The 27,973-nt window shown below is 33.7% G+C and overlaps 2 protein-coding genes across 3 annotated transcripts in view; one reads left to right on the top strand and one right to left on the bottom strand.

Annotated features, from left to right (window-relative positions):
* The window catches only part of pug (pug C-1-tetrahydrofolate synthase, cytoplasmic), a 115,500-nt gene that overhangs the window by 3,667 nt on the left and 83,860 nt on the right, over positions 1 to 27,973 (bottom strand). For both annotated transcript variants that reach the window (XM_072523597.1, XM_072523598.1), the window contains exons 12-15: positions 25,064 to 25,492; positions 21,678 to 21,930; positions 8,666 to 8,951; positions 7,991 to 8,143 (exon numbers count right to left, since the gene is read on the bottom strand). In XM_072523597.1, coding sequence (XP_072379698.1) covers positions 7,991 to 8,143; positions 8,666 to 8,951; positions 21,678 to 21,930; positions 25,064 to 25,492 — 1,121 coding nt within the window. The remainder of the gene's footprint in view (positions 1 to 7,990; positions 8,144 to 8,665; positions 8,952 to 21,677; positions 21,931 to 25,063; positions 25,493 to 27,973) is intronic.
* LOC140433081 (uncharacterized) lies at positions 15,296 to 17,825 on the top strand. Its single transcript, XM_072521141.1, has 3 exons — positions 15,296 to 16,424; positions 16,542 to 17,780; positions 17,813 to 17,825. Exons 2-3 carry the CDS (start codon positions 16,672 to 16,674, stop codon positions 17,823 to 17,825), a joined length of 1,122 nt encoding a protein of 373 aa, XP_072377242.1. The 5' UTR covers positions 15,296 to 16,424; positions 16,542 to 16,671.

Consider the following 27,973-nt stretch of genomic DNA (forward strand, 5'->3'; position numbering starts at 1 on the left):
CGTGCAACGGTAGGTAAATTAGATGAAGTATACATAGATAGGCGGCATATTACTATAACCTATATACTATATACCATTATTAGTGACTACCATTACTACCACTATAATGAGGACTGGTCATTGCCTAACAGGAGTACATTTATATAAAATCAACATTCGCAATAACCCATACTGTAAATGTGGACAAATGGAAACATCAGAACACATATTTTGGAAATGCCCAATAAACGAAACAAAAGATTATGGTGTTTATCAGGAACTAATCTAAATAAATATTAATTCCCCAATTAACATACCAATGCTTCTATGCGATCTTATCCCTAAAATTATCAAAATTCTTCTCAGATTCCTACAGATCAACAGCTTATAACCTTTAAACATTTAAACCACTTATAAGAAAACAGAAAACATAAATATAATGTAGAATGTAGACTCATTTACAGCTCACACCAAAGGACTGAACATAATAGGGCATTAGATATATTCTCAGACTCACGACAGTGGCCCAAAAATTAACAAAACAAATTGTACTGGGTGATTATTCAGTAGAATAAAAGCCAAAAAAGAAGAAGAAGTACAAGGCTCTAGAAACAACTATATAAGGGCAGAAATATTTAGGTCCACTTAATTAATGCAATACAAAAATTATTAAAAACTTTATTATTATTATTTAATTTATTATTATTAATTATTTGGAACCAAGAAGTATTGCGAGAGATGTTTTTTTTTCAGTTCTTAATCTAATAATAATACGAAAGAGGTGACAGACTAGAAATATTCGCAGAAGATAACAAGCTAGTAGTTCTAAACACATTTTATAAACTACCACCGAGGAGATTGTATACATGGAAGGCACCAGCAGATAAACCCCATAACGTAATTAGAAACCAGATAGATTATATATTGGTAAATAGAAGATTCAGAAACAGTTTTAAATCTGTCAAAACATATCCAGGAGCGGACATTGAATCTGACCACATACCTTTAGTGGGAGTCATGGATGTGAGACTGAAGACAATAAAGAAAAAGTCTAGACCTAACTACGACATGACAGCCCTGCAACATCCGGAAGTTAAAAAGCAAGTGGGGGAATATATTAACAATCAAGTTAAGCAACTAAAAGAAGAAAATAACATCCAACGAGAAATCAATCAATTCGAAGAAATAATTAAGAAAACTAAACAAGATCTGCTAAAACCAAACAAAGAAACAAAGAAGAAATCTTGGATGACTCCAGAAATCCTTCACTTAATGGAACGCAGAAGGTTAATTAAAGGAAATAAAGATGAATACAAAAAAATGCAGGCTTACATCAGAAGAAAAATAAGAGAAGCTAAAGAAAAAGAAGCTGTAGAGAAATGTAAAGAAATAGAAAGACTACAAGCCAAGCATGACAATTTTAATGTACACAAAAAGGTAAAAGAAATAACGGGTACTTTTAAAAAGAGAACACAAATGAAACTCATAGACACCAATGGAAAATTAATCATTGACACCCAAGAGATGAAGGACAAATGGAGAATATATTATTTGGAGACACTTTTTCAAGATCAAAGAACGGGTTATAGGCATCCATTTTCAGAGAGGATGACGGGCCCGGACATACTTAAATCCGAGGTAGAAGAAGCAATAAAACGGATGAAAAGCAGAAAAGCTGTAGGGCCTGATAATATCGAAGCTGAATTTTTAAAACTCTTGGAGGATGAAGGAATAAATTGGATCACGGCTGTCTTCAATAAAATATACAATACAGGAATCATCCCTGATAAATGGCTAGAATCAGAATTCATAGCGATACCTAAAAAACAGGGGGCTAAAAAGTGCGAAGAATATCGAACAATCAGCCTAATGAGCCACATGTTGAAACTGTTTCTTAGAGTCATCCATGGAAGAATTTATAAGAAGTGCGAGGAACAAATATCAGACAGACAGTTCGGCTTCATTAACGCAGTGGGTACCAGAGAGGCACTTTTCGGAGTACAGGTACTGATTCAAAGATGCAGGGACGTTAACTACGACGTATACGCGTGCTTGATCGACTATGAAAAGGCATTTGACAGAGTTCAACATCAAAAGATGATAAACATTTTAAAAGAAGCAGACCTGGATGACAAAGACCTCAGAATAATTTCAGAACTATACTGGAATCAGACCGCATACATGAAAATTAACGGAGAAGAAACAGATCACATAAAAATACTACGCGGAGTTAGACAGGGATGTATTCTATCGCCGTTGATATTTAATATGTACTCAGAAAAAATTTTTAACGAGGCTCTTTACGGAATAGACGAAGGCATCCTTCTAAATGGTGAAAGAGTAAACAATGTTAGATATGCCGACGACACCATGGTGATAGCAGATAGTTTAGAGGGACTTCAGAGGCTAATGGACAGAATAAACGAGTACAGTCAACAGTACGGACTAAACATTAATACCCACAAAACCAAACAAATGATTGTCAGCAAGGAGAATATAAATGGGGCTCATCTATACATTAATGGGACGCAGATAGAGCGAGTAAAACAGTATTGCTACCTGGGAACTATTATAAACGAACAGTGGAGCAATGTACAGGAAATAAAGTGCCGCATAGGAAAGGCAAGAACGGTCTTTAACAAAATGAGCGCCATCTTCAAAAGTCACAACATATCCCTGGATACAAAAGTGAGACATTTGAGATGCTATGTTTTCTCTGTGTTGTTGTACGGGGCGGAGGCATGGACGCTTACAGACACCACTATTAAAAAACTTGAAGCATTTGAGATGTGGCTTTATAGAAGAATGCTGAGAATATCATGGACAGCAAGGATCACGAACAAGGAAGTTCTAGAAAAAATGAAGAAGGAACCAGAGATTGTGTTTACGATCAAACGCATAAAATTGCAATATCTGGGACACGTTATGAGAAATCAGCACCGTTACTCCCTGCTGCAGTCTATATTGCAAGGTAAAGTCAAAGGTAAGCGAGGACCCGGTAGAAGGAGAATATCATGGCTGCGGAATTTAAGAACATGGTTTAAGAAAACCTCAACGGAGCTGTTTCGAGCCGCAGCGAGCAAGGTCATGATCGCCAATATGATTTCCAACATCCGAAACGGATAGGAACCAGAAGAAGAAGAAGAATCTAATAATTTAATAAATACTAATATAAAATAAAAAATATTTTTTGTTTAAAAAGAAAGAAGTTCCGTTGCATTTTATTTTCTGCTTGATCGTTATCTTGTGTTCATTAATTATCCTTAACTATCCACGTGTAGACTTCTCTTTAGCCTTTCTGTATTCAAATTTATACGTAGTCTTTCCTAAGTTATTTTATTTAAGTGACTCTTTAGCCGATTTCGAAATTATTCCCGCCATTTTTCTATTGTATCTTTTAATGGTTTCTAGTACTGTATTTTCATGTTAAAATACCATTCTCTTTTGTATTGACTTTGTGAAGCGTCACTTAAGTTTTGTTATATTCTTACTTGGATATGTAATTTACCTTCTTCTTCTTCTTTTTTGGCATCATAACCCTGGATGGGTCTTTGCCTGTCTGGCTATGTCCTTCTATTCAGATCTCCCTTGTGCCCTTCTTCTCCATTGTCTTATGTTCATTGTTTTCAGGTCGTCTTCCACGTCATCCAACCATCTCGTTCTGGGCCTTCCTTTTTTTCGCCTTCCTATGGGCTTCCATTGTAACATTTTCTTTGTTGTTTTTGCATCGTTTTGTCTCTGCACATGTCCCAGCCATGACAGTCTTTGACTTTTCACAAATCTTACAATGTCATAACCTTCATTTAACTCATTAACCTCGTCGTTTCTCCTGATTCTCCATGTGCCATCTTCCTCTTGTACCGGGCCATATACTTTCCTCAGTATTTTTCTCTCGAATGTCCTGAGTTGAGCTTCATCTTTTTTCGTCATTACCCAAGTTTCACATCCATAGGTTACTACGGGTCTAATCAGTGTTCTGTAGATAGTCATTTTGGTTCTTTTGTCTAATAATTTCGATGTCATCAATCTTTTATTAGCATAGTATGTACGATTCCCGCTGGAAATGCGTGCATTAATTTCGCTACTTACGGAGTTCTTCTGATTGATTTCTGTGCCGAGATATGTAAAGGCATCCACTCGTTCGATAGTATAGTTGTCTATTGTGATATTATTTTCATTGTCAGTTATTCTTTTGACTGTCATATACTTCGTTTTTGCTTCGTTTATTTTGAGACCTCTTTTTCTTGCTTCAGGATCAATTTGTTTGAACACTTCCATTAGTCGTGGCTTATTCCTACTAATGATAGCTACTTCGTCTGCATATGCAGTAATTTGTACTGATTTGGTGTTTATATGGTCGGTTATATTGGTTTTTCTGATTACTGCCTCAAGAACTAGGTTGAATAGCATGGTTGATAGGGCATCTCCCTGTCTTACTCCATGTTGATGTTAAACAGGGGAGACAGTTCTCCATCTACTCTGACTGCGGCTTTTGAACCCTGCAACGTCATTTTTATGAGGCTAATGTATTTCTTAGGTATACGTAGATTACAAAGGTCTTCCAGCATTCTGTCTCTTTTCACACTATCAAAAGCTTGTTTAAAGTCTATATACATATTATATAGGTTTTTCTTGTATCGTTCTTAGTATGAATATGTTATCTGTAGTGGCTCTGTTTGGTCTGAATCCATTTTGATAATTACCAATTATATTTTCGGAGTATTCTAATAATCTATTGTAGATTATTAGAATACTCAGAAAGAATTTTGTATATTACATTTAGCAATGTAATTGGCCTATAATTCTGGCATTCCCTCTTATCTCCTTTTTTATATATTGGCTATATGAGGCCAACTGTCCATTCCTCTGGCATTTGCTCCTTCGTCCATATTAATTTCATTAGGTAATGGATTCTTTCCCAGAGTTCGGATCCTCCATGCTTTAGTAATTCTGCCGAAATTCCGTCCGTTCCTGGTGCTTTATTGTTTTTTAGTTTATTTATTATCTGAACTACTTCTTCATAACTCGGATTTTCGATGTGCAGCTCCGCCATATAATATATAAGTAATAATATATATGTAATTTACCATTTGTTCATATTTACTGTAGTCCACTGTAGCACTCTTTCCTCATTCGTCATATCTATGTTTCGTTTATATATATTACTGTCGGTTTTAATCAATGAGGATTAATCAAAGAAAATGAAAAATTCCGCCGAAGACATAAATTTGAGTTATATAAACACTTGAAAGACATTGTTATTAGAACTAAAACTAGAAGACTCGAACGTATAAATCCTCAAACATCCCATCGCATTCATTTTTTAATCTAAAATCATTATCTTTTTCAAAATGGGCAGGCAAGTTAAAAATATTTGTAACAAGCGGAAATTATTCCCTGGTGACCTCCAAGATTGTCAAAGTTGTAGAGATAATAACCTTATTAATCTCACTAAACCATTTTCACGCTCCGCTAGCAAGTGGGCACAAGAAAGAAAAGGGGAATATTCCATTTAAATGAAAACCTACTGGCAGAGCAAAAAAAAACTCAGTCATAAGAAAGATGAAAAATGTTCGTGGTCCTTAGTAAGCCAAAACAGCAGCAAAAAAATGTCGAATTTAAAGCTGTTCTATACATTTGTCATAGACGATCCCCTTGCTTTATAATTCAGTAAATTTGTACTGTAAAGTGATACTAGTAGGAAAGTTTTGGGGAAGTTCTGATTTTTTCATTCCATATGTGTTTTGGGGTGCTAAATCTGAATCTGAGGTTTGCGGACAAAATTTCGTGACGCAACATTTAAAAAACCAGAAGAAATCGGTTTTTTTTTTTGCTTTTTTCCGGTTTTTTGCTTAAAACTCGAAAACTGTTAACTTTTAGTAAATGGTCTATTTACAGAAATTAAAGTACTTAAAGTTCTGTACAAATGTCACTATTTTAGTTATTGTACAGACGAACCGTTCGGTCTCAAGTGTAAGTTGAAAATTGGCAATTTGTACCGGTGTGACTGCAAAACCCACTTTTTAGATTTGTATTGAAAGGTTTTCAGTTAATTTCCCTAGTATTTAAGTTAATTAAAATAAAGACCGAGTCACACTCAAGTCAAGTTTTGACTTGAAATATTATAGCTAGATTGCAAAAAATCAAAATAACTCAGTTAAAAAGCAGTTAAAGCCGCTTTACATTCCAAACGGCAACAATGTGCTAAACTGTTGTAGACGTTGTAGTATGTGTGTAAGTGTAGCGCACACTAGCGCACTATAAACTGGATGGCACTCGAACGGCATTATAAACAATAATACGATTTCTACAAGTTATGTTTACGCGTGGTGTTAAAAATGGCTTCTGTTTGTTTTATTTGTGATAAAGTACTGAATAATGATGTTGAAAAGGTGACAACGGTGCGGGAAAAAGGTTTGAAAACATTTATTGAGTCGAGCAAGAAGAGGAAGGATGATCATCATGTTCAGCTAAGTAAAAAATCTGCAGTTGAGGTTCATGAGAAATGTCGCAAAAGCTACAATGATGTAAAAATGATTACCGCTTATTTGAAGAAAGTTGAGGAGGGTAGGGAGCAAGTTCAAAGGCGTGCTACTGAACCACCTTTCAATTTTAAAACTCAATGTTTTATGTGTGGTCTCGTCATAACACCTGAGTTTATGGAACAGCAAAGAAAACAGAAAGCCAATCGCAATAGGGTGTATCAGGTTCGAGTTCCATTTATTTTCCAGAACAAGCAGAAACAGGACTCATCGTTATCGAAGAACCTCAGCCAGGACCTTCCAAAAGAAAACGGCTCATATAAATTTTGCATATTATAATTTATAATCATAATAATATATGATCATAAGTAACAAGATTTTAAGTTTTATTTTGTTACGAGTTCTATCTACCTACTGAATTTGCATAATTTTTGCCTTTTTTCTTTTTAATTACTTGTGTGAAAAACCAGGTGACATTTATCAAATGACAGCATCCATAAAAATTAAATATTGAAATGTAAAAAGTGGGTTTTGCATAAACTGCTAAAAATTTACAATTTTCAACTCGCACTAGAAACCGAACGATTCGTCTGAAAAAAAAACTAAATACTGGTATTTGTAGAAAATTTCAAGTACTTTAATTTCTGTAAACAGACCATTTACCAAAAGTTGATAGTTTTCGAGTTTTAAGCAAAAAACCCGAAAAAAGAAAAAAAACGGTTTATTCTGTTTTTTTTTAATGTTACGTCACGAAATTTTGTCCGCAAACCCCAGATTCGGATTAAGCACCCCAAAAAACATATGGAATGAAAAAAATCAGAACTACCCCAAAACTCTCCTAGCAAAAATACAATTTAACTGAACTATTAATAATTCTAGTGAGCTCCTTTTTCTTAATCTAGATTCTGGTACTCGTAGTGTTATACATTTGAATTTACTTTCGTCTATGATAGGATTAACTTTTTCTGCTATATTTTTAAATTTACTAAATATACATATACATACATTTAGTGCAACTGTAGATATAAAAAAAATATTTAAAGTTAATGTATTTTAAGCATTTTATTTTGGAGTAAATGAGGGGAGAAAAGGCCTGAAAAAAAAATAACAATATAAGAAGAAGGTATGACATCAACTGTGCTAAAAACAGATTGGATAAGTTACTCGTAATACGATTAGGGCACGTACTGAAATGATAATTATCCGATACAAAGAATAGCAGAGTGTCAAATTTGTGGAGGGATAGAAGATAAATGTGGGAGATTGGTGGAAAATGGTGAAAAGAAATATGTAGAAAAATGAAAGTAGAGAATTTATATCATCATGTAGAAATGAGCAGAAATGGACAAAGTATAAATGTACCGAAAGATTTTTATAGCTGGTGAAAGCAAAATATATTAAAAAAAATCCTCATTATATTTTCGTTTAATACTTACAGGTACTCTTTTCTGCCTTATCTCTTTTTGAGTCTTATATATATTAATATGTAATTATAGTTTATTAATATGTAATTAAAATTATAAACTTACTTCTCCAGTAAATGGAATTATGAATTGTGCTCCTACAGATATGGACATATCTCTCACAGGAATTATAAAACCAGTTGGTGCTCCCTTAACTGAAGGATCTGCTGTTAAGGATAGTGGAGTTTTTGCCATGCAGATTGGAAGGTTTCCATATCCCTAAAATATACATTATTTCATAAAAAATTATTATAATATTTCTTAACGATTCATTTTACTGAACTTAAAATTCAAACACTTGATAATATTGTGATGTAGAAGTAGATTAATAATTATTGTCCTACTTAGTCTTAATGAGACAGCATTAAAGTAGAATTTTGAAGATCTTGAGAAAGCAAAGCGAGATATGGGATTGAGAATAAATCAGAATAAAATCAAATATATGTTTACGCCAGGGAAGACGAAACAATAGCAACTTCTTTAAATATGTCTACTGAAATGGTAGCAGAGTTCAAGAACTTAGGATCCCTAGTTACTGAAAGTAATTATTTAAGTACAGAGTGCAGCAATAATATGAATGTTTGTATTTTGAGAACGATTTCCAAAGTGGAGATTGAAACGTCAATAAACTTATTTTAACCTTTAATTGTGATTTATTCCCATTAAAATAGTAATTATTTTAAAATACCACAAGAAAATAGCTTCAGAACAATATGCATAATAATTATCATATTTACATACCTGTTCCTCGTACTGCTTTATTTTCTTTTCTGCGATTTCACTGTAGGACACACCAGCAGCGCCGTACATTTCTCTGCTGATAATTTCAATCTTTTCTTTAATTGGTCGGTTAAGTTCGTACAAAAACTTGAAATTACTGGGTTGAGAAGTAGCAGCCACGACAGCCTTAGCCAAATTGATAGCACCTTCACCACCTTGTGACCAGTGTTTTGAAACTACTGCGTCGAATGCACCAGAATTTTTACATGCCTGTCTCAAGAGTTCTAGTTCAGCTTCAGTGTCGGTTCTACAAACAAAATAAAAAGATAGTTCAATACCAGTCTTTATAAAAATATATATTTTTGGTTTTAATCGATTCACATGTTAAAAAACTAGGCAAAAAATAAAGCAGACGCTAAGTATTTTCAGATTTAGTGAAGCTGTATTTTGGATAATGTTATATCCGACCGTCGCATCAAAATTGGAGCGTTTGTAAACTCCTCGCCCCAAGCATCTCCCTCCCTTTTTCTCTTTGAACGTCCAACAACTAAGCCGAAAATTCTGTTTGAGTGGTTTCTTGACGAGGTAAAAATTCCTTTTCTCTTATATATTTGCAAATAAATATTTATTTTAGACCCTTACCGGGAGCTCTAATAGTTGCTAGAACTATGTTTATTGGCCCGAGATTATCTAAATAGCTATAGATTTATGGTATGTATTCTGAAACCAATAATTTAAGGAATGTCCCGTTTGCTTAGCTATCCAGTCCAATATTTTATGGTGGATATTATGTTCCTGCTGTGATAGATTCAACGTTTCTTTCAGTCCGAGTACCTAGGGGGTAAAAACAAATTATATCCTTTCTACACGCCACACAAGCATTTGGATCATTTAGGTTGTACCCATTTTATGTTTGTTTATTGAATAGTGAAGATTATCTATGAACTAAATACTGTTCCCATGGCTGTACCCATTTTATGTTTGTTTATTGAACAGTGAAGATTATCTATGAACTAAATACCAGTGAATTGATTTATTATTGATCTTTTAATTATAATAAATATCTCCATTTTACCTTATAAACAAAAATATTTTTTTTCTGTGAACGAAATTCAAAATTTGGGGTAAAGTATAATTTTATTTTCATATATTTCTCATTCATAATCTAATGCCAATATATAAAATGTTTGTTTTCTTACGATATGATATTAACTTTAGTTTCGTATAAGCATTTCTTATGTGTAACTTAATACCGTACACACAGATTGTTTATTTCTTTTCTGGGATGACGTAACTTTTTGACGTAGAATCTTTTAATAACTTTCTATTTTTTACAAAATAAAGGTTAACAATTCATTTTAATTTTAAAGAGAATACAAACTGCTCTACTATAAGTAAATAGTTTGCTTAAGTTACAACAGTGTTTTGGCGGAGAATCTCCCCACTCACGTGGAGTTTTTTTAAGAAGGGAAAAATGTACTAGTGTGACAATTGTTTCTTTATACCGACGGTATGTTTTTTATTTACCAAACGCCTGCTTATGCCAATTTGATTCGTATATATTTTTATCCATTAAATAGTTGTTTTTATTCAATGTTATTGTCTTTCCCAAATATAATTATGTATTCATTGCATTCTTCGATTTGTTTTTTTATAGATTTCCTTCTCTTGTTCTCTTCTTCTTGATTTGTCATTACTTTTATTTTATTGTTATACATATTTAATTACATATAAGGTTGAATGCTCGAATAAATGAACTTTGATCAGATAAAAGGCATATATCGAGCACAGTTTCATTAAATCTTGCCCAAGTACTTTCGATCCCTAGATCATCTTCAGGGGCATCTGAAATAAGCCAAGAAACGTTTTTTTATAACCAAAGAAATTGAATAACTTCGATAAAAACTCGAAGTTTTATGGTTGAAAAAAGGTTTTTTATATGATTAACGTTTATAGACTTACTTCGTCAATTGTGGCCTATCCGGCAAGAACAAGATGTCATAAACATAAAATTGTACATTACACTACACTACAAATAGACAAACAAACAATTTAAAATAATTTAAGGGAGGCTACATTGCTTGAAGAAGTCGGAGACAGAATGGCTCCTGATCTAACGGAAATGTTGGGGTGACATATGACAAATGACAACTTGGATGAGCAGTCACAATCATAGATATGTGATCTGCACCTTTTACAATTCTATGAAACTAAGTATTGACCAAAAGTCCAACTGACACTACTATAGGAGATCAATGATGAAATATAAAATTATATAGAATATTTTTAAGTAAATTGAATAATCCAGATCTCACACTCAAACTTGTCTGTAATAATTAAGGTGTTAGTTTGAGAGCAACTGAAATAGACGAAAAGTAAGAATGCAAGAAGCGGACTAAACAATATGTTAAACAGTGGGTGGTTGACTACAATAAAATGGTCTACCAAGCACTATCTGTAATATAGAAAGGAAGAGATCTGACTATGTAATTAAAATACTAATAATTGAAAATCAAAATGGAAAGCAAAATATATAAATGGGGTGTAATCCAAGTAGTTCAGTTGAACCCACAATCAATGGTATAACTATAAAATTACTATGGATGTGCTCAGTGCAGGAAGTCTAAACAGTCGAGCTGGGTCCCCTACGAGGTGAAGCTGTAATAAAGTTTTTAAAAATAGGTTTAAATTTAGTACAATTTAAATTAATTTGAGTATTAAGACAGTGAGAGTTTTCATTCGTTTCCCTTGTAATTTCCAAATCTTCCAATAAATCCAACTCCATATAGTTTTTCTTTCTACTAATGTCATGTAAGATAGATGAACCAGTGTTGATGTTAAAATTGTGTTTACTGGATAATAAGTGTTGACCAAAACTTGAAGAGTTTGGTCTTTTCAAATGTTCTGAAACTCTAGTGGATAACTTTCTAATGGTTCTACCTACATAAGAGGCATCACAATCATCACATTTTAATTTGTAAATACCACTTTTGTCAAGTGTGTTCATCCTATCTTTGGTGTTGATTAAGAAGGAACCTAAGGTGTTGTGTGACTTGAAGGAAATTTTGATGTTATCGATTGTAGAAGTAAAAAGTTTAGATATTTTATTGGAAATGCTGCTAATGTAGGTGAAGGAGAAATATCTGGTGTTATTTGAAGCAGTAGGTTGAAGAAAACATTGTGATGAATATGCAAGCTTTTCTGCAATTTTTAGTTTAGCTCTATTTAGAAGCTTATAGATAATGTTAGGATCATAACCATTATTGAAAGCAATTTGTTTAAGAGTGTTAAGTTCTGAATTAAAATTATCATTAGAAAGTGGAAATTTGAGTAACCTATGAATGTAACTGTTGAAAGCAGCCATTTTATGTTGGGTTGGATGATTAGATGTATCATGTATAACATGATCTGTTTGGGTAGGTTTTCTGTAAATATTGTACTCTAAAGAATCTTTATTACGGGAAATAGTCATATCCAAGAAGTTCAACTTTTTATCAGATTCTGGTTCCAGAGTAAAAGAGATGTTGGGATGGAGGTTATTAAGATCATCCAGAATCTGTAAAGCATCATCTTGGGTTCCCTGTATGAGAGCTATACAATCATCAACATACCTTGACCAAAAAACTATTTTGTTGTTGTTGTTAACAAATTTCTGTTCTAAGCTGTCTAAGAAAATGTCAGCCAGAAAAGGTGATAGTGGAGATCCCATTGCTAAACCTGTTGGTTGTTTGTATATTTTTTGATTGAATTGAAAGAAGTCCTGATCCAGACAGAATTTAAGTATAGTTAAGATGGCATCTTTGTCTTTTGCTGATATGTTGCAATTGTCTAGAAGATTGTGTACTAAAGGTAATGTTTCATCTCTTGGTACAGAAGTAAACAGATTGGAAACATCAAAAGAAACTAAATAAAAACCCTCTTCTATCCTAATGTTATTTAACCGTTCTATTAGATCTAAAGAATTTTTGATGGAGAACTTAGGTTTAAAATTAGTGATAGACTGAATTGTGTTGTAAATAAACTCTGATAAAATAGAAACTGGAGTATTACAAAAACTTACTACCGGCCTTATGGGACAATTGTGTTTATGGATTTTAGGAAGTCCATATAACCTAGGTGTTATAGGATTAGATACAATTAACTTTCTGTTGTTATATTTAGTAATAGTATCATTAAACAATTTGACCATTGCTTTTGTTTTATTAATAAAGGTGTTAAGTGGATTTTTTTCCAAAACTACAAAACTGTTATCTGAAAGAAAAGATTCTACTTTCTCTATGTATTGAGTTTGTTCTAAGATTACAACACAATTACCCTTATCAGCCTTGCTGAGTACAAGAGAATCTCTATCAATTTTTTGTTTAATTGATTTTAGCAAATCCTTTTGTTTTTTAAAATTATGGTGATTTCTATGAAAATTGCGTTTGTACTTACATTGTTGTTGTTGAAGTAAGCTAATGCAAGAGTTTCTCAAATATTGTTTAGTATCAGCATTGTTAGTCATACCTTCTATTAGAGTGTCCAGCTCCACCGCAAATCCTCCCAGCACTGAGTCACTTAACCTAAAATTCTGACAAGAAAACTTAAGGCCTAATCCTAAAAAATACAGTTCATCCTCTGAAAAGTTAGTGTTACTTAGATTTAAGACTCTAGGAGGAAATTGATGATCTGAAAACTTATGCAAAAGTGTTGAGGTGCTTCTCTGTTGTTTTTGCAAAATCAAACGGTTTAATTTGTTGGTAAGATTTCTCTTCTTGGTGGATTGTAAGCGAGCGACCTCATCTTCTATGTTGTTAAAGGAGTCGTTGACTAGAAACCAAGGATGTTGTTGCAAAATTTGATCATAAGTAATTTTAAGATTGACGTTAATATGGTGAAGTTTGGTATAGTGCTTCTTAAGTTCTCTTTTCAGGATCTTTTTCTCCAAAATCTGTTTTTCTTTATCGGGTACATTTTTTGATGTTTTGACCTTAGCAAAAGTAGGAGTGACTTGATGTGAAATGCACTGTCTAACGAACCAAATGTTCAAGAATATGATCATTCAGATCATATATTTCATTGCATAAGTTTTCAGATCATCAATTTCATCCTAGAGTCTTAAATCTAAGTAACACTAACTTTTCAGAGGATGAACTGTATTTTTTAGGATTAGGCCTTAAGTTTTCTTGTCAGAATTTTAGGTTAAGTGACTCAGTGCTGGGAGGATTTGCGGTGGAGCTGGACACTCTAATAGAAGGTATGACTAACAATGCTGATACTAAACAATATTTGAGAAACTCTTGCATTAGCTTACTTCAACAACAACAATGTAAGTACAAACGCAATTTTCATAGAAATCACCATAATTTTAAAAAACAAAAGGATTTGCTAAAATCAATTAAACAAAAAATTGATAGAGATTCTCTTGTACTCAGCAAGGCTGATAAGGGTAATTGTGTTGTAATCTTAGAACAAACTCAATACATAGAGAAAGTAGAATCTTTTCTTTCAGATAACAGTTTTGTAGTTTTGGAAAAAAATCCACTTAACACCTTTATTAATAAAACAAAAGCAATGGTCAAATTGTTTAATGATACTATTACTAAATATAACAACAGAAAGTTAATTGTATCTAATCCTATAACACCTAGGTTATATGGACTTCCTAAAATCCATAAACACAATTGTCCCATAAGGCCGGTAGTAAGTTTTTGTAATACTCCAGTTTCTATTTTATCAGAGTTTATTTACAACACAATTCAGTCTATCACTAATTTTAAACCTAAGTTCTCCATCAAAAATTCTTTAGATCTAATAGAACGGTTAAATAACATTAGGATAGAAGAGGGTTTTTATTTAGTTTCTTTTGATGTTTCCAATCTGTTTACTTCTGTACCAAGAGATGAAACATTACCTTTAGTACACAATCTTCTAGACAATTGCAACATATCAGCAAAAGACAAAGATGCCATCTTAACTATACTTAAATTCTGTCTGGATCAGGACTTCTTTCAATTCAATCAAAAAATATACAAACAACCAACAGGTTTAGCAATGGGATCTCCACTATCACCTTTTCTGGCTGACATTTTCTTAGACAGCTTAGAACAGAAATTTGTTAACAACAACAACAAAATAGTTTTTTGGTCAAGGTATGTTGATGATTGTATAGCTCTCATACAGGGAACCCAAGATGATGCTTTACAGATTCTGGATGATCTTAATAACCTCCATCCCAACATCTCTTTTACTCTGGAACCAGAATCTGATAAAAAGTTGAACTTCTTGGATATGACTATTTCCCGTAATAAAGATTCTTTAGAGTACAATATTTACAGAAAACCTACCCAAACAGATCATGTTATACATGATACATCTAATCATCCAACCCAACATAAAATGGCTGCTTTCAACAGTTACATTCATAGGTTACTCAAATTTCCACTTTCTAATGATAATTTTAATTCAGAACTTAACACTCTTAAACAAATTGCTTTCAATAATGGTTATGATCCTAACATTATCTATAAGCTTCTAAATAGAGCTAAACTAAAAATTGCAGAAAAGCTTGCATATTCATCACAATGTTTTCTTCAACCTACTGCTTCAAATAACACCAGATATTTCTCCTTCACCTACATTAGCAGCATTTCCAATAAAATATCTAAACTTTTTACTTCTACAATCGATAACATCAAAATTTCCTTCAAGTCACACAACACCTTAGGTTCCTTCTTAATCAACACCAAAGATAGGATGAACACACTTGACAAAAGTGGTATTTACAAATTAAAATGTGATGATTGTGATGCCTCTTATGTAGGTAGAACCATTAGAAAGTTATCCACTAGAGTTTCAGAACATTTGAAAAGACCAAACTCTTCAAGTTTTGGTCAACACTTATTATCCAGTAAACACAATTTTAACATCAACACTGGTTCATCTATCTTACATGACATTAGTAGAAAGAAAAACTATATGGAGTTGGATTTATTGGAAGATTTGGAAATTACAAGGGAAACGAATGAAAACTCTCACTGTCTTAATACTCAAATTAATTTAAATTGTACTAAATTTAAACCTATTTTTAAAAACTTTATTACAGCTTCACCTCGTAGGGGACCCAGCTCGACTGTTTAGACTTCCTGCACTGAGCACATCCATAGTAATTTTATAGTTATACCATTGATTGTGGGTTCAACTGAACTACTTGGATTACACCCCATTTATATATTTTGCTTTCCATTTTGATTTTCAATTATTAGTATTTTAATTACATAGTCAGATCTCTTCCTTTCTATATTACAGATAGTGCTTGGTAGACCATTTTATTGTAGTCAACCACCCACTGTTTAACATATTGTTTAGTCCGCTTCTTGCATTCTTACTTTTCGTCTATTTCAGTTGCTCTCAAACTAACACCTTAATTATTACAGACAAGTTTGAGTGTGAGATCTGGATTATTCAATTTACTTAAAAATATTCTATATAATTTTATATTTCATCATTGATCTCCTATAGTAGTGTCAGTTGGACTTTTGGTCAATACTTAGTTTCATAGAATTGTAAAAGGTGCAGATCACATATCTATGATTGTGACTGCTCATCCAAGTTGTCATTTGTCATATGTCACCCCAACATTTCCGTTAGATCAGGAGCCATTCTGTCTCCGACTTCTTCAAGCAATGTAGCCTCCCTTAAATTATTTTAAATTGTTTGTTTGTCTATTTGTAGTGTAGTGTAATGTACAATTTTATGTTTATGACATCTTGTTCTTGCCGGATAGGCCACAATTGACGAAGTAAGTCTATAAACGTTAATCATATAAAAAACCTTTTTTCAACCATAAAACTTCGAGTTTTTATCGAAGTTATTCAATTTCTTTGGTTATAAAAAAACGTTTCTTGGCTTATTTCAGATGCCCCTGAAGATGATCTAGGGATCGAAAGTACTTGGGCAAGATTTAATGAAACTGTGCTCGATATATGCCTTTTATCTGATCAAAGTTCATTTATTCGAGCATTCAACCTTATATTTATTTATTGACTATGGCAGTCTTGGTTGATACTTATAGAAGACTATCCTGCAAGAGAATGATCATATTCTTGAACATTTGGTTCGTTAGACAGTGCATTTCACATCAAGTCACTCCTACTTTTGCTAAGGTCAAAACATCAAAAAATGTACCCGATAAAGAAAAACAGATTTTGGAGAAAAAGATCCTGAAAAGAGAACTTAAGAAGCACTATACCAAACTTCACCATATTAACGTCAATCTTAAAATTACTTATGATCAAATTTTGCAACAACATCCTTGGTTTCTAGTCAACGACTCCTTTAACAACATAGAAGATGAGGTCGCTCGCTTACAATCCACCAAGAAGAGAAATCTTACCAACAAATTAAACCGTTTGATTTTGCAAAAACAACAGAGAAGCACCTCAACACTTTTGCATAAGTTTTCAGATCATCAATTTCATCCTAGAGTCTTAAATCTAAGTAACACTAACTTTTCAGAGGATGAACTGTATTTTTTAGGATTAGGCCTTAAGTTTTCTTGTCAGAATTTTAGGTTAAGTGACTCAGTGCTGGGAGGATTTGCGGTGGAGCTGGACACTCTAATAGAAGGTATGACTAACAATGCTGATACTAAACAATATTTGAGAAACTCTTGCATTAGCTTACTTCAACAACAACAATGTAAGTACAAACGCAATTTTCATAGAAATCACCATAATTTTAAAAAACAAAAGGATTTGCTAAAATCAATTAAACAAAAAATTGATAGAGATTCTCTTGTACTCAGCAAGGCTGATAAGGGTAATTGTGTTGTAATCTTAGAACAAACTCAATACATAGAGAAAGTAGAATCTTTTCTTTCAGATAACAGTTTTGTAGTTTTGGAAAAAAATCCACTTAACACCTTTATTAATAAAACAAAAGCAATGGTCAAATTGTTTAATGATACTATTACTAAATATAACAACAGAAAGTTAATTGTATCTAATCCTATAACACCTAGGTTATATGGACTTCCTAAAATCCATAAACACAATTGTCCCATAAGGCCGGTAGTAAGTTTTTGTAATACTCCAGTTTCTATTTTATCAGAGTTTATTTACAACACAATTCAGTCTATCACTAATTTTAAACCTAAGTTCTCCATCAAAAATTCTTTAGATCTAATAGAACGGTTAAATAACATTAGGATAGAAGAGGGTTTTTATTTAGTTTCTTTTGATGTTTCCAATCTGTTTACTTCTGTACCAAGAGATGAAACATTACCTTTAGTACACAATCTTCTAGACAATTGCAACATATCAGCAAAAGACAAAGATGCCATCTTAACTATACTTAAATTCTGTCTGGATCAGGACTTCTTTCAATTCAATCAAAAAATATACAAACAACCAACAGGTTTAGCAATGGGATCTCCACTATCACCTTTTCTGGCTGACATTTTCTTAGACAGCTTAGAACAGAAATTTGTTAACAACAACAACAAAATAGTTTTTTGGTCAAGGTATGTTGATGATTGTATAGCTCTCATACAGGGAACCCAAGATGATGCTTTACAGATTCTGGATGATCTTAATAACCTCCATCCCAACATCTCTTTTACTCTGGAACCAGAATCTGATAAAAAGTTGAACTTCTTGGATATGACTATTTCCCGTAATAAAGATTCTTTAGAGTACAATATTTACAGAAAACCTACCCAAACAGATCATGTTATACATGATACATCTAATCATCCAACCCAACATAAAATGGCTGCTTTCAACAGTTACATTCATAGGTTACTCAAATTTCCACTTTCTAATGATAATTTTAATTCAGAACTTAACACTCTTAAACAAATTGCTTTCAATAATGGTTATGATCCTAACATTATCTATAAGCTTCTAAATAGAGCTAAACTAAAAATTGCAGAAAAGCTTGCATATTCATCACAATGTTTTCTTCAACCTACTGCTTCAAATAACACCAGATATTTCTCCTTCACCTACATTAGCAGCATTTCCAATAAAATATCTAAACTTTTTACTTCTACAATCGATAACATCAAAATTTCCTTCAAGTCACACAACACCTTAGGTTCCTTCTTAATCAACACCAAAGATAGGATGAACACACTTGACAAAAGTGGTATTTACAAATTAAAATGTGATGATTGTGATGCCTCTTATGTAGGTAGAACCATTAGAAAGTTATCCACTAGAGTTTCAGAACATTTGAAAAGACCAAACTCTTCAAGTTTTGGTCAACACTTATTATCCAGTAAACACAATTTTAACATCAACACTGGTTCATCTATCTTACATGACATTAGTAGAAAGAAAAACTATATGGAGTTGGATTTATTGGAAGATTTGGAAATTACAAGGGAAACGAATGAAAACTCTCACTGTCTTAATACTCAAATTAATTTAAATTGTACTAAATTTAAACCTATTTTTAAAAACTTTATTACAGCTTCACCTCGTAGGGGACCCAGCTCGACTGTTTAGACTTCCTGCACTGAGCACATCCATAGTAATTTTATAGTTATACCATTGATTGTGGGTTCAACTGAACTACTTGGATTACACCCCATTTATATATTTTGCTTTCCATTTTGATTTTCAATTATTAGTATTTTAATTACATAGTCAGATCTCTTCCTTTCTATATTACAGATAGTGCTTGGTAGACCATTTTATTGTAGTCAACCACCCACTGTTTAACATATTGTTTAGTCCGCTTCTTGCATTCTTACTTTTCGTCTATTTCAGTTGCTCTCAAACTAACACCTTAATTATTACAGACAAGTTTGAGTGTGAGATCTGGATTATTCAATTTACTTAAAAATATTCTATATAATTTTATATTTCATCATTGATCTCCTATAGTAGTGTCAGTTGGACTTTTGGTCAATACTTAGTTTCATAGAATTGTAAAAGGTGCAGATCACATATCTATGATTGTGACTGCTCATCCAAGTTGTCATTTGTCATATGTCACCCCAACATTTCCGTTAGATCAGGAGCCATTCTGTCTCCGACTTCTTCAAGCAATGTAGCCTCCCTTAAATTATTTTAAATTGTTTGTTTGTCTATTTGTAGTGTAGTGTAATGTACAATTTTATGTTTATGACATCTTGTTCTTGCCGGATAGGCCACAATTGACGAAGTAAGTCTATAAACGTTAATCATATAAAAAACCTTTTTTCAACCATAAAACTTCGAGTTTTTATCGAAGTTATTCAATTTCTTTGGTTATAAAAAAACGTTTCTTGGCTTATTTCAGATGCCCCTGAAGATGATCTAGGGATCGAAAGTACTTGGGCAAGATTTAATGAAACTGTGCTCGATATATGCCTTTTATCTGATCAAAGTATATTTAATTACATTATATTGTTGAGATATTCAATTACCATTCCCAACTTTTTCATAGGTATGGTAAAGTATTTTATACACAAACATAACAAACAACAGCAAAATGTGCAGCGGCTAGATACAAATCATGAAATTTGGAGATCTAGTTGGCCATCCAAAAATCCTCGAAGAAATTCAATTGGATTCTATGGAGACGCCGACAAATGCCATGTCAGTCAAATTCGACTTTGAAACACCCTTGAAGTGGTCATAAAAACCTAATAAATTAGTAAAGAAGTTGAACCGAAACTGGAAGTAGGTTCACTCGTGTGATATACGGATGAATCTAAGATAGGTGAAAGGGCAGGGGTGGAAGTTATTGGGCCCAATTACAGGCACTCCAAATCTCTTGGAAACGCCGAAACTATCTTTTAGGCAGAAATGCATGCTACAGAAATACATGCTATAGTGCCGAACAATATCTCAACCCAGACATCCGTAAGTCAAAAGTTTTTATTTTATTAGACAGCCAGGCCGCCTTAAACGCTCATAAGTCATTCACTTATGAGTCAAAGTTGGTTTAAGACTGTAAATAATCCCTCGAGAAGCTGGCGGAACCTAACAAAGTAACTTTGATGTAGTTGCCAGGTTCCCAGGTGGGAACTCAACTAAGATTACATTGGTCTAACACACCAAAGGAAGCAAAAAAACTCATTAACGTTTCGCCTACTGCAACAAACCGCCTTCTGGAAATGATTTAAAAATATACCAAAATGGCCATTGGACTTCTCACTGGTCACTGCCCTCTGAGATATCATGTCAAAAAAATGGACAAATAAGATAGTAAGAACTGTCGTGTCTATGATAACGGAAAAAGAACGGAAGAACATATACTATGTAACTGCGTAGGACTATTCTGCAAACGACTAAAATTCCTGGAAGGGGTCAGTCTAGTACCCTCTCACATCTTCTAGAAGTCAGCTTATCCTAGGAAGCTAATCAACTGTATCAGAAGTATTGGCATCCTAAAGTTCAACTAGATTAAGTATTCAATAACAAATTAGTCCATTAATTAATCTTAATGTCCTGAATTTTTTTAGTTTCATCGTGTATAATTGTAAAACATATCGATTAGTAGCTTAATTACAGTTTGCTCAATTTCCTGCAAACTATAAATTGTTTAATAGGTATTAAGGAAATGTTTGAAATTATTTCTTCGGTTAAAATTATATTTATCTGCTTTCAAAAGTCAAAGGTTATTATTCTATGCAAAGGGCAATACACTTATTTGATGAATCATAGCATTTTAGTGAGATTATCAATATAGCTTCGAAACTACTTTGGGACGCCGTCTATTATAAATTTTTACCTTAACAACTACTATAGTGTAATAATTCAGTAGCTGTCAATATAACTATATTTTACTCTCAATATTTTATTTCATCATCGTCGATCGAGAAGAAGTGGGCAGAGGATATTACAAAACAATTAGAAATTATAATTACATTCGAATTGTCCATTGATCCTTCGAGACGAGTCAAAAAATCTCTATAGGTCGAAGTGCGTTAAGGCTGCGTAGCCTTTACGACGTCACATAATCTAATCTAATCATAATGCATAAGCGGTGAAACAACTCCACGAAAAAATCATCTTTTTATGGTCTTTTCTCAAAAATATCATTTTTATAATATACTCACTCGCGATGATTAATTGCCACGACTGCTGGGATTCCATATTTCACAGCGTTGCTGACGTGTTTAAGAATATTGGGAAGTCCTTTACGAAGCAATTCCAAATTTTCTTCAGTGTACTGTGGCGCCAAAGGTGCTCCTGGTGTGACTGCAGGACCACCTCCATGCATTTTCAAAGCTCTTACGGTTGAAACAAGTACGACAGCGTTTGGAACATCCCCAGAAGCTCTGCATTTGATATTAAAGAACTTTTCCATACCTTATATATAAAAAGTCAAATTAATACTTTTTTATATAACAATTTTTGATTAAATAAAGGCGTGCATATGTGTAAGTAATTCAGATTAAAGTGACAAGAAATTAAAAGAAAGAAAAACGTTCGAACAAGGTCTAACGTTGTTCCACATTACGAATGAAAATGCTTCAAAATATTCGATCTCAAGCAAAAAAGACAAAAAATGTTCAAAACATAATAGATATACTTAATGCTATATATAAGTAAGGCAAAAATCATTAGTAATTGTTTAGGTAATAATAACGTAATAAAGAGAAGACCATAAATTATTATGACCACATAACAGACATTAATTCGTGTAATATTTTGACAATATAGATAGTTAATCCGTTAAATAAATGTACAATTTTTCATCAAAAAAAACCCATATCAAGAATTTTAACATTATATAACAAAAGGATTTCAAATTATATTATACAAGAAACTACAAATAAAAACAAATTTAAAGCTTTGACGGGCAAAAAGAAAAACAAAAAAATGACAAATAAAACATTGGTTTTACTTGCCATTTTATATTTTTGTTTTATTTGCGATTCGAGAAAATTAAGTACGCATTGTATACAAATGTCGAGAGTTATATTTCATGTCATTATATTATATGTATGTCTTGTCTGAAATATAAGCTTGTTAATTTTATAATATCTATATTATGTATAATGAATACCAATTTTAGTATAATAAACAGATGTTAAGCAGCAACCTGTTGCATATAGCGAAAAGAATACTGATAGGTCCCTTCCCTTGCCTGTAAGAAGCGAGTAATGGGATAGAATGAGAAGTATCAAGCCATAGTTTGAACTGTCAGAATCGCAGCAACACACACACACACAGGACGCGCTATGGTAGATGTCAGTAGCGTGGCCATCGTTTAAGGTGTCGTTAGTCGAGAGTGGGCTGCTAGAATTATCGCCAGAAGTGACCAATTACGACGCAGATTGTCACTCTGGTCGGCCAATCACAAACAGTTTTGTTAACTGCGTTGTTATTGGCCCCATGGCAGAAGATCGTCGCTAAATTGCAAACACAGTGTATAAAAAGGCAGCACATCCTCCGATCGGGATCTAGTCGTCTTACATCACTAGCCCCCGCTAGACCTTGTTGGCCGAGTGCTTTTACTGCGATTCTACGTTTTATTATTACCTGAGTGAACATTTCTTCGATCTAAGAAGACGTCAAGTGAAAACGATTCTAAAGATCTTTAGTGCTAGAATGAATAAGAAGCCGACCAACAGCTCGAAGAAAACGTTCCCTGGCCAGATAGACACGTTCTCTGAAATAGGGAAAGACACGTCTTTTAAAGCTATTTCAGATCGTGTCGAATTGACACAGCATTCCACTAGTCTATCGACGGTCAGGAGTAAATAAAAGCCCCAGGTGGGCTTGGAATTACTTCTCTCTCGGTGGCTCGGGAACCTCTCGAGAGGTGGAGGTGCGGAGTGAAGGGCCGTCGAAGAGTCAACACTCTGCCGAAGTTGCTATACCTCTCGAGAAGTCTGAACGTGGTCACACGTCGAGGCGTGAATTGCCGGCATCTCTGTGAGATTCAAGGTATCCACTGTGCCCAGAATACTAAACAAATATTCATGTAAGACAAATTCACGTAAGAAATAAACTGTTATTAAAGTATTCTGGTTGCCGGTGGCACCTTGCTGACCACAGAGCCTCCGGTGAACTTTTTGCCAAGTGAAAACCTAGATCACATACATTCCACGAGCACGAGGATGTTGTCGAAAAACCTTTGCTTCTCCTCCAGAGCGGTGGTCGGAAGTCATCCAGAATTCCCGAATACCTCGGAGGATGGTCCAACAGTACGACAGAATCTGAAAGAAGTACTGATAACCCTATTGCTTTTCTAGCCGGAGAAGTAAAAAACGCAGGCTAGTAAAGAACGTTGGAAGTGTAAACATTTTGCCAAAGCATCACACTAACGGCTACCTTTAAAGATGAGTGATAGAGAAATGCACTTCTTTTTCGTGACCTGTCAAACGTGTCCAGTGGAATGGTTTTCATTTGCTATCCTCGAGCAACAAAGGTAATATGGGAAAGGTTGTGGCTAGCCCTTCACCCCCGTTTAGAAACGGATTCGTCAGAGCATTAGTTCTCCCACAATAAAGGATAAAAGTCTGTTGACATGACAGCATGGTCCGGCATTATTCACCTCAACCCAAACGGGAGTTGTAAAGTCGCCTAAGGATCAGCACTTCGCATACTTCCCAAGTGAGGGGATCTTGTTTACAATTTATTCATGTTAACAAGATTCCTCATATGCCTCAAAAGAAAAATCTTTGACCAATGTGTGTTACCTGTACTCACTTATGGAGCGGAAACATTAACACTCACAAAAAAGGTAGTTAATAAGATTCGCGTGACTCAGATGGCTATGGTTGCTTGGTTAGTCAGTTGGTTGTCTCTCTGAGAGACCAAATCCCAAACCAAGAAATACGTCGTAGAACAAAAACAACAAGCGCTACCGAAAAAATCGCGTCGTTAAAATGGAATTGGCCAGGACACGTCGCCAGATTATCAGACAACCTATGGACAAAATGTATTTTAAAGTGGAGACCAAGGAAAGAAGCAATACGGAGTAGAGGATGCCCACCAACTAGATGGACTGATAACCTGAAGCATGTTAACAATAACTGTATGCAAGCCGCACAAGACGGAGACAGGTGGAAAGAGCTGAGAGAGACATAAATGTCCAGCAGTGGACGCATACAGGTTGATGATAATGATGAAGAACAAGATACCTTGAGTTTGTTGTGGGATTCAGTGAGTTTTTGAATTTGACCGGACTTCGAAATTTGCCCACTTCACAACAGCACAGCGTGCAGCAGGTCTACTTTCAGTTACTTATAAAGTTGAAATTATGAAATGCATTAAAATATAAAAACCACTCAGAAGTTATTGTACGAAGGTATTGTATTTAACTCATTAAGATGTACTGAACACATAAAGGCATACAAAATAGTAATAGATATTCGACAATACATGGCACGGTTGTAGACATGAATTAATAAACTAATTTTGAATTCAAGAAAGATCTAATTTATTAATCTTTTATTTTATACGTTCTTCATGTATTAATTTATTAACTTACCAACGTCAGATGAAAATCCTGCTTCGGTAACTACAATACCCTCTTCTCCAACTAATTTAAGAGCAACTTTGTCAGCAATGATTGAGTTAGAACCATGAGCAATATTAGCAAAAGGTCCAGCGTGCATGAATACAGGTGATCCCTCCAAACTCTGCAATAAAGTTGGTTCTATGGTATCTTTCAGCAATACTAATAAAGCACCGGTAGCTCCCAAATCATCGGCTGTGACAGGCTTATTATTCTTGTCGAACGCTACCACCATATTTGCTAATCTTTCTTTGAAGTCAGCTAAGTCTGTTGCTAAAGCCAGAATGGCCATAATTTCACTCGCAACACTAATTTGGAAGCCTTCCTTTCTGGTCATACCTTTTTCAGTTGGAGATTCACCAATAGTGATTTCTCGGAGGAATCTGTCATTGATATCCAGAACTGTAAAGAAACAAAGATTACATTAAAAAATATATTTTAATTAAGTGGTAAACATACAAATAATCCAATACTTTTATTATCATCTGGATTTCTCAGTGAAATGTCAGACGTTTAATTTTGAACTGGGCTTTATGTAGAACAACTTTTTCCATCAATAATTCTAGCTATATATCCTAACCAGTTAATTGTATTTTATCAGCTTCAATTATTATGATGAATCTTAACTTTATCCACTGAAATATTTATTTTTAATTTATTCCTTTGAGGTCATTACCTCATTACAGTAGGCAAACAACATTTGATTGACTTTGATTCATGAGGTTAATTGTTTATCAATTTCAAAAATATCTGGTACAGATCGTTTTGATTGAGCTGATTGAGTGACAAGCGTACTTCAGAAACAAATATAGGGTTTTTTAAAAGGCGTCTTAATTTTAAAAATATACTACTCGCATTGTCCGAGACTCGCCATACTTGTGCCGCTAGAACAATAATTCTTTTGTATCTCTGGCTTGTAAGCGTTTTTTAAAATTCTTAAAAATAGAAATCCTTTGGAATACATTTGGAAATTAATGCACCATTGCATGGCAGAATAATTCAATATTATGGAAGTTTTAATACTTAGAAACACTGATGCTAAAATATGGAGCATCAGAGCGCCGGAAATAGCAAACGGCAGCGGAAATTGCCCAACAAAATAGCGGGATGTCTAAAAAATATCATCCAGTGTAATAAAAACATATAAAGGCTAACACGTAAACACACGTAAGCAGGAATCTCACAGAGCGTGTAGATTTGCAATCGTTAGTTCACGTTGGCGAAGAAAAATAGAAAACAGATAATTGTGAAAAGAAAAGAGAACACAGTTGGCACCCCACGTTGGTGTGAAATTAATAAATATTTACTTTTTGATCCCCTCGAATATCCAGAGTAGTTTAGTTTACCACCAGTGTTGGCAGTAAAAATTTTAGTAAGTTGGGTAGTTTATACAATGATAAAAATTCCAACATAACTTCGTTAGATCATTGTAAAATGCATTGTAAAATTTGTTCTATACTAACCGTACCATACCCTAGCAGTGTCGGAATGGTAGAAGGGAGTACGTGCTATGCAACCGCTTCCAAACTTCCTTTGAACCATGCTGATTTATCGACAAACGACGGGATAGCACGCTGTCACCTTAAATAGACATTTTTGCCCTATCCGAGGGATGGTAAACCACATATTGCATAAATATTGTGAGGAAAAACGGTATTTCGCGTTGCTTTGGTTCCTGTCTTTAGATTTTGTCTTTATCTAATATTTATTTTTTATTTATCTTCTCCGATGAAGAATGCAGCTCCACGTTCTGTCAGATCCAGGCTTTATAAGGCAGCAATGAGATCGTTTATCGCCTTTACTGCATTAATGAAAACGTGTGAAATGAAGAAAGATATATCTCACAAAAAACACTATGGGATAGATAACGTAATAGATATAGAGGTTAGAGATAAATATAATTAAAAAAACCAAGAAAAGGACGAAGTGATAACTTGTACATCCACTAAACAGGCATCCGAAAATGAAAAATTTCAGCTTATCAAATAGATGCACGATGCTCCATATACTCTGCAGAAATATTGGCCATGTATCGAGCTCTAGAATGGCTGGCAACAAAAAAAGTTCTAATCACCCTATAAGTTGTAATTATGTCAGATTCAAGGTCTGCGTTATTAGCTTTAGAAAAACATGTAAACATTTATATAAAAATAGTCGCCAAAATTTTAGAAAACCAACTAAAGCTGCTGGAAGAACATACTTACTTAAATTTGTCTGTTTACTTTGGTATTTCTGTTAATATCATAAGCAGATTTTTTGCCAAAGAGGCGATTTTGAAAGAATCAGAAATGATTTAGCTAGATAGAAGCGATCTACCAGCTACTCGCAAAAAAAAACGTTAAATGTAATTAAAATTAAAAATTCGCAAAATAGTGTCTACTATTTCTATTACTCTGTTTGCTGCAAACGTTGTTCATCTGCTTGGTTGTCCTTATATATATTCCAGGATTACTGTAGAATCAGGCCATGCGTATATTTCTACCTCACTGCGATTTAATGCTTGGATTGTTCTTTTCATGAGTCTGGTAAGCAGCAATGCTGCACACAGTTCCAGCCTCGGCAGTGTTGTTAAGCCTTTTATTATTGCAACCTTCTTTGGCTACTATAAGGTTTATTTTTACCTCAGGAGTAAACGTTCTAGTATATTATATTCCTACTCCGTACCATTTCATAGAGGAGTCAGCAAATCCGTACAATTCCATTTTCCATGAATTGGTTAGATTATTCCACCTAAGTATTTTTATCTCTTTGATGTGTTTCAACTGTGAGTAATACTCAATAAATCGTTTTTGATCACACTTCTCAGATTCTTTATCCCAACTTTTTTTTTGTCCACAAATAGTGTATGAGTATTTGCATTGCAGATTGCATTATCACTCGTGA

Source organism: Diabrotica undecimpunctata, chromosome 2 (assembly GCF_040954645.1).
Source record: "Diabrotica undecimpunctata isolate CICGRU chromosome 2, icDiaUnde3, whole genome shotgun sequence".
Classification (NCBI taxonomy): domain Eukaryota; kingdom Metazoa; phylum Arthropoda; class Insecta; order Coleoptera; family Chrysomelidae; genus Diabrotica; species Diabrotica undecimpunctata.